This window comes from Austrofundulus limnaeus, unplaced genomic scaffold, assembly GCF_001266775.1.
Source record: "Austrofundulus limnaeus strain Quisiro unplaced genomic scaffold, Austrofundulus_limnaeus-1.0 Scaffold0, whole genome shotgun sequence".
In the NCBI taxonomy this organism is placed as follows: Eukaryota; Metazoa; Chordata; class Actinopteri; order Cyprinodontiformes; family Rivulidae; genus Austrofundulus; species Austrofundulus limnaeus.
The window spans coordinates 5768281-5780399 of NW_013952402.1; the positions used below are offsets into that span (position 1 = coordinate 5768281).

A 12119-nucleotide genomic window follows, 5' to 3' on the forward strand; every position below is an offset into this window, starting at 1 on the left:
CACACACACACACACACACACACACACACACACACACACACACACGAGAGAGAGAGCGAGAGAGCAATGAGGAATGAAAGAGTAGGATTAATCCAAGATGACTGAATTCTTTGTCTGAAGAAGATAGCAGTGGAGAGACAAGGAGAATATAAAACACTTCTTGTTGAGGACACTTGTCTTTGCCTCCACTGCATGTGTTTATTGTTCTACAACTGGACAAAACACAAAAATTGCCAACTAATATTCACAGAGCAAACTGTAATTTCATATCACAGTTACAAAAATAGCATGTGGCACATTTGAAACACGAGTCTGAGCCTCAATGAGTTTATTTGTTATAATAAATAAGTGAGGATGATTATAAAGCAAGCAAGGATAATCAGGTTTATCAGCCATGACTCATCATTTTTATGTTTGTATCTACTGTGCAGCAGGAAGTTATATAAACAGCCTTCTGTTGCTGTTTCTTTTTTAACATTTCAAATCCCTTCCCTCCGCTTTTAAACCAGCCAATCGCAAACACTAGCTGAAGAACAGGAAGTGAAGTCAGTGTTTATGGTCATCAACTAATACTGTATGTCCTGCTGCAGCGCAGACTGCTGCTCTCCACGTAGCATCTGGCTGAAGTATCAGGGTGACGCAACAGCTGCTTCACTGCCCAGTCATCACATCACTGCTACGACTTCAACCGATTTCATTTTATTGAGAGAGGAAACACAAACTGAGTGCAAACCATGTTTTAAAGAGAAACCAGTAAAAGGGAGTTAACTAGGGAGGAAAAGACAGATGAGCTCAGAGACAACTCATCCTCTAGTCATGCTTTTTTTTCCACATGATCTTATGATTAGAGTGGTGCTTCAACCCAATAAGGGTGGGGTTGTGTGCATGAACTAAAAAATGTTATTGTAGCTACATTCAAAAGCAGCAACTAGCTTTGTAAAAACATTACATATTAAAAATAAATAATAATCATCTATGTGCAGTGCTGGATACTGTCATTTGTCCTTATTTTAATATGGCCAAACAAAGTAAAAAAAACCCACTGAACACTTTTATCAAGAATTMTTTTAGAGAACATAAAGGGTTTTTTTAATAGAGGTATTCAGGGCACAGTAAGGTGTACAAACCCTGAGGGGTACAAAGATGTACAATCAAAACAATGTTTAAGAGGAGACAGACAGTAGGCTCTGGACAGACAGACAAAGGCTACTCTCGTCCCCAGCGGCTCTCCTACAGATTTGCAGACATTAAAGTGAACAGCATCTATTGTTCCTCTTCAAACCAGACAAAGAAATATTATCCAGGGGTTTTCTATGATCTGCTCCAGACACTTACTAGACAACGTTTTATCAATTATATGAGCTAGGTTTTGCTGGTCTTCAGATTTCAGCATTTTTTTTTGAAATGATACTTTATTTTCCTCTTTCACAATCTTACTTTACTGTTTAAAAAGATGCTCATTCAGCCTCTAAACTCATGCTTACCCAAAGGATTTACCTCAAAGGATTTACTTCATAACACTTGTGCAAATAGAAGGAAATAGGATCAGGAGCATTATTTACACTCAACTCTTTAATTAATGTCCAAGAACCAAAACAAACAAACAAAAAAAACCAATGAAATAATGTGATTCCTTGGCTCAAGTGGGTCACGTTGCCGTGATTTTCTAAATCTGGAATTATGAAAGATAAAATGTCCAATTTAAACATAAAAAAGGTACCAAAGGAAGACRATCTATTATGGCACACAGCATAACATTTTCAAAAAAGATTTTGATGAATGCTGCCACTCAAAATATAAACGCAACATTAATCTGCAGGATCAAACCATAGAGAGATAATAAATCATAACTCTGTCAGTAAATGCCACAAGTCAGCAAATACTTGTAAAAAATCTATTTATAGCTTTACGTATCATAGCAGGGATAGTCCATGCAGCAAGGTGGTGAAAAAATAAAACTGTCCAATGCAGCAAAAAAAAAGACCATATGGTGCAGAAAAATCGGCCACACGCATCACATGAACAGTTGGCAGGAAAAGAAATCTAACAAGCGAACACCTCCATTAAACCAGCATGAGCCCTGCTTGCTTCATTGTTATTTCCAAACACCACCCCCCCCCGGCTTTAAGACGTAAACCCACCACATGCTCTGTCACCCATGTGTTCAGACGGCCCTGCAGACCTGCATATGGATTTTCACAGTTCACAGATGCTGACGATTCTGAGAGACAGAGATTTAAAAATGAAGCATTAAACTGGGCACAATGGTTGGAAGTAAAGTCTTTACTATTTTGGAACAAGCACTCGTAATGATTAAGAGTCCATAAAACATGTATTAACAATAATCCACAATTATAACCCTTATGACTCACAAACAGTGTAGTTATGTGATTAATTCTCTAAAAGATGAGTGCATAACTTAAATATTGAAACACATTAAACTGTATACTCTAGTTTTAGAAATCTTGGTAATGTGTTAACACATTTACATTTATGTGTACCCTTGAATAAGACTTTTCCAGTACATTAKGTATACATTTGCTCTGCAGAGACCACTCATGGCTCCTGCTGAGCTGATAATGACTGACTTGTGGCTCTTTAACAGAAACATTAGTCTCTGAGCAACCCTGCCATGATGATTATGGCACCAACGTTTATGCTGTCCGGAACAAATAGCTTTGGCAGCAGAAAAAAAAATAGTGAACTCTCTCTCACACACGTTGAAATCCACACTGACACTCGGGAGGTTAAAAAAAAGGTTAGCATAACAAAACAATTAAGGGCTGGAAGAGGGGAAGATTRGAAATAGAGACTGGATGAGATCAATATCTGCTGTGGAAAGATCAGCACATAATGAAGGAAACTCAGAGGGGAGTAGAGTCTGTTACACCCCAAAAACAAATGTGTTCAGTTTTCCATTTTGAGAAGCTAATATGTTAAAGAACAAAGCACAACACCCCTGTTGTTCCATAACAAGGGAGAGGTCATGTCGCTCTGCTTCTCTTCTTCAGGTTTTAAACCTATGTGTCTATTTATTTACCTATTTTCATTCCCTCTCTGACTCTGCACATTTCCAGAAGATATCTGACTCTCATAACCTCATTAACGCTCCTTGGCAGATAACAGAAGTGAGATTTATTGCTATTTTTAGCCAAAGACACTTCACGCCGCATGTTTATTAAATGTCTCGAATAAAATGGAACAAACTCAGACATCAAGTCCCRAGCTAAGTTGTTTTTCAGTCACAAATAATACTTTCTTACCGCTGAAGTGAAACGAATTCACTTCCTAAACTTCCTACTTTACACAATAGCCAGGAGCAGGCCGGACAATAGTCCACCAAAACGTCACGAGTCCCGGCTAAAACTTAGAACAGAGAATGAAACATAACAAGAAAACATTGCTCTTTCATCGACCGTCTCAAAAGCTAAAAACAAACACAGGACTGCTGGCAAAACTCAAAAGGAAAGGCATTTCATCCAGTCTAGTCAAAGTTAACATTCATCATATACCAGGACACAAACTGACCAAACAGCGCAGACAACAACATTTTAGGAACTAATTTGATTAACTGTGAGGTTCACATGCAGACGGAGCGAAGCAGGCTTGTTGCTGCTTCCTCTTTGCGAGCACAGAAACAGATTTTTCTTTTCTAATACAACTGCCTGTGGAGCGAACAAACTTGCCAGCAGCCACATTTGCAGAGAGAAACCTAAAGGAGGTGAGGGGGAAAAAAGCGAGGAACTAAACCAGCCTGTATGGTAACACATGTGCATTTTAATGGCCAAAACCTAAACAATTAAATAAATCTTACAGAAGTAGATACACACTCTTCATCTCTCCAAGTATATATCAGTTTAATTCCACAATGGATATTTGTTATGCATGAGGTTTTCACCATTTAGACTCAATCACGGTAGTGTAACAAACTACTATTTTAACAAAAACAATCACACCAAACAAGATGCGCAAATTTCTTTTAACTTTTTTATTATTCAAAACGTATTTTTTGAAACAATGTCACAGTTTAGATAGCTTATAACGATCKAAAGCAGTTCTTTCCTTTAATTTTATTGTCAAAGTTTGACAGCTGATGTGTTAATGGGTGCAAAAAATATATATCAAAGTGAACACAAAGAGAGCGGATGTAGGCCAGCAACATCTGCCCCACAAAAACAAAGCCTCTACACAGAAAATGAGGAGGGGGTCCAAACACAGGCAAAAACACTCTACATTTGTGATAAATACTGAACTATCTGTTGATAAAATCAATCCTCCAGGCACTATATTTGTAGGCTTAAAGAGGCCCTCAGAGGTAGCCTTTCTTCATAAAAAGATAAACAAAGCGCTCAATGTGTGAACGACCTTCAGTGATGTGCAAGAGGCCACGGAAGGATGCAACTGATCCAAAAGGAGTCAAGAGTGTTACTGACTTGAATAAAATCAGTGAGTAAAAACAAACAAACAAACAAACAAACAAACAAAAAACGTGTCCAGCGTTTTAATAAAAGTAACAAAGTGAGTCTGGGACGTTATACAAAGGAGGAGCAGGGCAGGCTCGTCATGATGCAGCTCAGTCACAATAGTAGCCATCCACTTAGCCAGCAGTGTCAAGCCGTTACTTTTCAGAGCAGTATAGCTAATAAAAATGTGTGCAGTCAATTCTAATAAGCTTGTATGGTTTGAAAATAGAAGTGGTTTAATAAATGTGTCGCCAGAAGGAATTTCGAATCAATTCAAGCGCTCTGAATCAGGATGTGCAGCAAAAAAAAGGGCTGAAATCGACTATTTCTATTTTTCTCTACCGTAACTTCATCAAAACGGTCTACTGCCGAGCACAAATCTACTTTATGTGTATTTATTATACTGTTTCCTACACAAAACCGAGGTTTAGTTGTGACTCACCCTTTTCTTTTTGCTGTTTTTGCTGTGTGTCGCTGTTGAAGGTGTGTGTGTGTGTCCAGCCCTGCCTCCACAGAGCTAGCCTTCCCTTCCTCCGTTGCTCGGCAATAAGCTACTCCCTGCAAAATAACGGCGGCGCGAGCCACGAGTAACTGCTTCCGGTCACAACTTTCAGAATAAAAGAAAAAAAAAAAGGAGAAAACAGGATGCGGAGACATACTTTATTTAGTCAAACAATATCCAGACCGCTTTGAAATAAAAAATAAAGTTTGTCTACCTGCAGGCAAAAATACTGGTGGTTTAAAAATTGTGGACTGCAATCTAAATTAGAAAAAGAGTATTTTTTTATAAATACAGATGCAAACTCCAGTGAGCATTTTAAATCATTTAGTTCATGAGATGAGCATTTTTWAATAAACATACGGTAACTACCTGAACCTAGGTATAAAGACCATTTCTGCCACCATAAAAAGGTAAAAATATTCACGAGTTTCAAAGTCATAAGTGTAAGAACCAAAAAAAATCTAAAAGAAAAAWATTGTRTAGGTCTTCTGGACGGGTTCTTCTCTAATGAAACGTTTCGTCTCTCCTCCAAGAGACTTCTTCAGTCAGAGAGTTTCAGGCAAAATTCAGGCTTTTAAGCACTGCCTCCATGTGACTGATACTCACATCACATGGCTATCGTTGACACCTAATTAACACTTATTGTTGACAGGGGGTGGAGCGATACTGGCAATGGCCAACCCACCCACACAGACCAATATTTGCGTTTTGACTCCCACCACCCACTGGAACACAAGTTAGGAGTGATCAGGACTCTGTACCACAGAGCAGACAGTGTCCCTACAAACCCAGGAGCCAGGCAGAAAGATAAATCACACACACGACAGGCCCTGGAGCAGTGTGGTTATCCTGACTGGGCTTTCCTGAAAGCAGACAGGAAACACAGACAGGATTCCATGCAACCTTCAGGTGAAAATGAAGACCCCAAACCCAGACCCAAACCAGTGGTTATTCTGTATGTTGTGGATGTTTCGGAGAAACTGAGACGTTTATTTTCTAAACATGATGTCCCAGTGGCTTTCAAACCCCAAAACACATTACGGCAAAGGCTGGTTCACTCCAAAGATCCGGTGCCCCGGCACAAACAGAGCAATGTTGTATATGCTGTTAAGTGCCAGGAGGACTGCGACCAGTTATACATCGGGGAAACAAAGCAGCCACTGTTCAAAAGAATGTCCCAACACAGACGAGCTACATCTAATGGCCAGAACTCTGCAGTTTTCACTCATTTACAGGCCAGCGGTCACTCTTTCAGAGATGAGGATGTTCTCATTCTTGAWAGAGAGGAACGTTGGTTTGAGAGAGGAGTAAAAGAAACCATTTTTGTGAAGAAAGACCGTCCATCRTTAAACAGAGGTGGAGGCCTCCGTTTTCAGTTGTCCCCCTCCTACAGCGCGGCCATTGCCAGTATCACTCCACCCCCTGTTAACAATAAGTGTTAATTAGGTGTCAATGATAGCCATGTGATGTGAGTATCAGTCACATGGAGGCAGGGCTTAAAAGCCTGAATTTTGCCTGAAACTCTCAGACTGAAGAAGTCTCTTGGAGGAGAGACGAAACGTTTCATTAGAGAAGAACCCGTCCAGAAGACCTATACAATTTTTTTCTTTTTGATTTTTTTACCTGGATTACTGAGATGCATCAGGACATAAGTGTAAGATTTTGAATCGTAATAACAACTGATGGGCCATGTCCCAAATATGAAACACAAACCCACAAGTTATTGTTATGACTTAATATCTCATATGATGAAGGTTTTGACATTTCTTGTTTAGTGCCAAAAATGGTATTCCAAATATTGATCAGATGTAAAAACTATGGAAAAGCTAGAAACACTGCATTTAAATAGTATATTTTTTCAAATTCAAATTATGATGTAAAGTTTTAAAAAGTTAAAATAATACATTAACAAAACAAACATGTATCTAATGGATTATAAGGCAAGGTATAAAAATAAAAATAAATGAAAAGCACAATTTATTTTCAAAAAGTAAAACAATTCTGTCCTTTATAAACTGCTATAATACGGGTTATAATATGGATCCTATTTGCACATATTTAGTGTACAGACAACAAATAAACAGAACTGGAGAAAAAAATATTTGAATGTTTTTTAAAAAAGTTCCTAACTTGGATTTTTTTATTTTATGAAGGAGATTGACAGAGTTTCACAGAAAATGCCCAACAGATGGCCGTGTACTTGACATAATTCTACACAAACTGCCTGACTCAAGGTTACAGCAGATGCTTTCCTTTCCAGTTACTAAAACGCATCTTTTAATTTGAAACTAACCTCCGTCATTTCCGGTGTTTTATGTTTTTCTCTGGCTAACTTGTCTCTGTTCATCCTCTGCAGCGCCTGCGTCTACACTTCCAAAACGTGGATGCTTCCAACTCAGCCGCCTCAAGAACCAGGTGGGCGGGTTTCCTGGACCTCACCAGTCATGTTCCGAGCTCTTTGTTACTGCAGCACCACCTTGCCTGCGCAGCTGGCACAGCACATCAGTTCGGCTAAAAAACTTGTTCATTATAGAAATCAATTTCTGGTTTCCAGGATTTACAGACTGTTTATATGGTTCCTATTGTATGGAAGCCCATTTCCGCCACCCTGATAAAAAAAATAAATAAAACTTGTATCTCATAATTATGACTTAGCTATCTCATAATTATGAGATAGTATCTCATAATTATGAGATAGCTAAGTCATAATTATGAGATACAAGTTTTATTTTTTTATCAGGGTGGCGGAAATGGGCTTCCATACTATTGAACACGCAAAGGAAAGAGAGAAATGCTTTTGAAAAATTAAGATGACTGATATGGATTCAAGTCATATTTTCCTGATCTAAACTGTTTCTAAATGATGACAAACACATAACATAAAAAGAAAAAAATTGCTTAAATAACTTTAAAATGATAATTAAACCATTTAAAGTGGTGATTTTTTTCTCGTTTTATCAACGAATTATTTCCAAAGTGTTTTAAAATACTTTATTTTGTTTTGTTGTGAAATATGCTAATTTTACCTAGTAATCGAGTTTTTAAAAAAGAAATCTCGCGATAAAACAATTTCTTCAATTTCTTCCCACACACACATCTCCCAAAAAAGTAAAAAATAAACAAAATTAAGTAAAACAAAACAAAACAAAACAACTATAGCGGAGGTATCTATGGCCTACATGTCTGCAATGCACATGTAGGCCATCACTGCCTGATGAGACCCACAGAGGGGTCGAAATAGTTATGTTTTACTGCATGAATTACTTTTCTCTACCTTAACTTAATAACATGTTGAATAAAGATTTTTTGTTTAATGTCAGTAAATTTTAAGATTGATTTCCACTGATGTCACTTAGTTTATTTCAGTCATCTAATTAGTGTTTGGTTATATGGTGGCAGAAATTATGTATACCTGCTGCTGCTACTGCATGTTTTTTTTCTAAACGAAGAGGGCAGGGATTCATCAACAATGGTTATAACTAAAATAAATGTTAAATTTAATTTGTAAAGATGTGCATTACTTAAACAATTACTAGTTCGTAGAAATGCAATGCAAACCTGTCAAAACGCATTTTCTTAAGCAAAAACTGTGTTTTAATTATTTTATTTAAATATGGCTATCATTATTCCGAAGAGAAATCTCAGTTCTACATTAAACTACCGTCAAAGGTACAAACAAAACAAAGAAGAAATGTTTTTAAAGCGTTACGTTTTCAAAATCACATCACGCACCGTGACGTAATGACGTTCCTGATTTTTTTAGGCGTAGGAGCGCTGGGTTTTGTTACCGGGATGAGCCGCCCCCTTAACCTGGATCCTTTTTTAAAAATTGCGCAGACATTTTTTTTTCTTCAAGGAACATCACATCTGAATTAAACAATATTTAAACAAGTCTATAATTGCAGCTTCATATCAGTCTTACAAACTGATATGCTACGCTTATGTTAGCATCAGTGCTTGAATTTCAATTAAAATTTTAACTGAATAAATCTTTAAATGTCATTAAATAGTTTTTACGAATCCATACATTTATATTTTTGAATTAAATATTCGAAAACATGTTACAAAGTAGAGCAAAAAAAGCACACGTTTTAACCGCTCGTACTTTTTTGTGCTGATTTTATTTTCTCCGGTAGTTCGGGTGAATCAAATCGAACCGCTCCATATCGGTTGAAGGGGCGCAGCTGGAATGTTGACYAACGAATGGACAGAAAACATGGACGACCAGCGGGACGTTCAAGTTTCAAAACGAAACGGCAGCTCGAAGTCATTTATATCCGCCGGTTCTGCCGTGGATATGGAGATTAAACGAAAGAAAATTCGACAGAGCGCCTTGTTTTTACCGACAGAGGTACGCTTAAAGAGGCTGAAGACGGATTTGTATGTTTTACTGTCATTTGCCGAGGTTTAAATTTCGACCAAATGAATGCGAACTAGACAATATTTGCTTGTTTATYATACAAATTTAATAGCATGTCTATTAAATAGACTGTGTTTTTATATTCCCCAGTTATTCCTCAAACTTTATTTAAAAGCAACTCCACTCCACCATCGCTTCCTGAAACCTGAGCCTTTCATTGATTTTGTGCAAAGTGTACCTCTTTATTTTCGTCCTCAAACGTCGCTCAAATTAACTTTTCATCGTTAAAACGCGTAATAGTGCTCCAGTTTTCAAAATAATACATTGCAGAAAAAAAAAACGTAAATTTGCCTATAAAAATGGCTGCTGTAACTTACAATTAATCCATCACAAAGATCAAAATTGTATATCAAATTCACTGAARAAGTACTTTGAATTTAAATGAGAACGATTTCATCATAAAGCTGCATTCAGAACACAAATGCTTTTATATTTGAATTAATGTGCCCCCCACCAATCAAAATTAATAATTAACCAAGACCTTGGGAAGTCGGGATGCTTAAGGTGCAACAGCACCCCCATGTGGATAAAAAGAATGAACATGTGTGGACGACCAGTAAATAAAACAGAATGAGTAAACAAATACAAGTGTATRAATAGTGGTATATCAACTTGTGTTGCATCAATTTAAAATCAACTACTACTATTTTTAAAATAAACTCTCATTTATTGAATGCATTATTTTACCACAAAAGTTGCTTTTAATTAAGTTATTTTTCCTTTTATTATTGTTACAATTAAATAGTATGGCATGCCATCTATCTTAAATTTAAAAATCTCTATAATACTTTAGATAGTTTTTATGTGGAAAACTAAAACCCATAGTTTGATTTTGCTAAACAGTGTTTGCCGTGACCAAGTTAACTGGGACAGTTTTGCTGTTTCACTCAGTCATTGATAACTTTCGTGTTTCTATTTTCGTCCATGAAGACCACTAATGTTCAAGAGAAGCTCGACTTTGAAATGCGAATGCGTGAGGGGGCCTACAAGCTGCTGCTCGCCTGCAGTAAGAGAGAGCAGGTCCTCAACGCTTCCAAGAACCTGCTGACCTGCAACGCCAGGATAAAGACRTACCTCGCACAGCTGCAGAGGAAGAAAGAGGAGCAGGGTGCGATGAGGGTAGAGAGGAGGTTAGGACTTCACTCATCGCTGTGGTTTTTATTAATGAAAAACTCTCTTAAGTTGCACATTTTATAACAGATTTTTTTTTAAAGTGTAAAAATTTAAAACTGTACTGCAACCCTGATGGGAAAAGTAAAGTGAAAGAAATGATAGAAAAACTGAAAAGGCAATTTTAAAAACAAACTTTCTGCATCTGAATTCTAATGCTTGTTCCACACTGTTGCAGTTGCACAGATGATCGTTTGCCTTGTAATGGGACCATTGCAGTGACTGGTAATGATGTTTTATAAATACGTAGCACAATCAGAAATTGATATTCTTGCGGTATTCTTAGGCAAATTAACATTTTTTATTTTCTCTGACTTAGGCTTGAGATTTCCTCTGTTGTGGAAGGACTCGGATCACTTTAATAATAAAGGGAGTATGTCTGTCCTTCTGCTTCTCATGTTCTATAACTTTCCCTCTTGTTATTTCTTATAAGCGTCCTGCACTAACACCTGCTGCGTGTCTCGTGTGTCCGGTAGGCTCTCGTCGGGTGGCGGTGTTCTGTCTGATGCAGATTGGCTCAGAGGTGTTTGACACTGAGATGGTCGTGGTGGACAGATCCGTCACCGACATCTGCTTTGAAGGAGTCACCGCCTTGTAAATATTTCTTGTCACTTTTACTCTGCTGCATGATTTCTTTCCGGAACGAATGCTCAACATAATTTTCCCCCCATATAAACATTGATTAATCTGAAATTAGGAATGTTTTTCCTTCTAGTTTGTTAATCTTAACCCATCTTGATTGTTTTTTTCCTCATATTTTGTGGTTAATCTCATCCCTTTAGTAAAGACGTAGTTCCCGAGTTTGATCTGCGAGTGGAGCTGTGGAGCTGCTCCCTGGAGGAGGAGCTCACCTTGGTAAACACGCCAAAGAAACTGGCGAAGAAGCTCCGCGGCTCTTTTGGGAAGAACGCTGGAAAGAAGCTCTGCTCCCTGGTGGACGCTCCTGATCCTGACACTTTTCTGCAGAACAATCCATTACCCTCGTATGTATTATGTCATCCAACAAATATTACATAGTCGCTTACTTTTTTGTTAGTTTTTTTTTTTTATGGTTTGGAACTTATTTGAAAATGAAGGAAAAAAAGGGAATGGGGGGAGAAATCATGTTTAGTGTGTATTTTACCAAAGGTTTAAATAAATGTTTGTAGTTGTGGATACCTCTTGGGCATTGTTGGCAAAAGAATAAAAAAATAATTGTGGTATTTAGCCAATAACAATTAATAAATGACAATAGAAATTAAATTTTTTTGACTTTAAATCAGTTACCCTGTGTTCTAAAATCATATTTGCAAATCATCAGGCAAACTAAAGTCTTCATTTAAACAGGTTAAAACAGTACGCTGGGAGTTGAAGAGCACAAAACATCATCACATGGGAATACTTGTAGTAATTGCAAAGTAGCAAATATTAATTTTCAACTGTTTTTCCGATGATTAATTGTACACAGTGGTGGGCAGCACTTGTCTAAAAATTAGTTCCACTAGCCCTAAAACACTAACTGCATCAAATATTTAGGTCCCCTAATTCTAAAGCACTAACTCAAATATTTAGGTCCCCTAATTCT

At 37.4% G+C, this 12119-nt stretch overlaps 1 protein-coding gene across 1 annotated transcript in view; it reads left to right on the forward strand.

Annotated features, from left to right (window-relative positions):
• Window positions 1–9150: 9150 nt before the first annotated feature.
• The window catches only part of rtkn2 (rhotekin 2), a 5696-nt gene continuing 2727 nt past the window's right edge, over window positions 9151–12119 (forward strand). Inside the window, exons 1-6 of the mRNA XM_014031410.1 lie at window positions 9151–9316; window positions 10316–10515; window positions 10734–10780; window positions 10875–10928; window positions 11032–11149; window positions 11338–11538. Coding sequence (XP_013886864.1) covers window positions 9155–9316; window positions 10316–10515; window positions 10734–10780; window positions 10875–10928; window positions 11032–11149; window positions 11338–11538 — 782 coding nt within the window. The 5' untranslated portion in view covers window positions 9151–9154. The remainder of the gene's footprint in view (window positions 9317–10315; window positions 10516–10733; window positions 10781–10874; window positions 10929–11031; window positions 11150–11337; window positions 11539–12119) is intronic.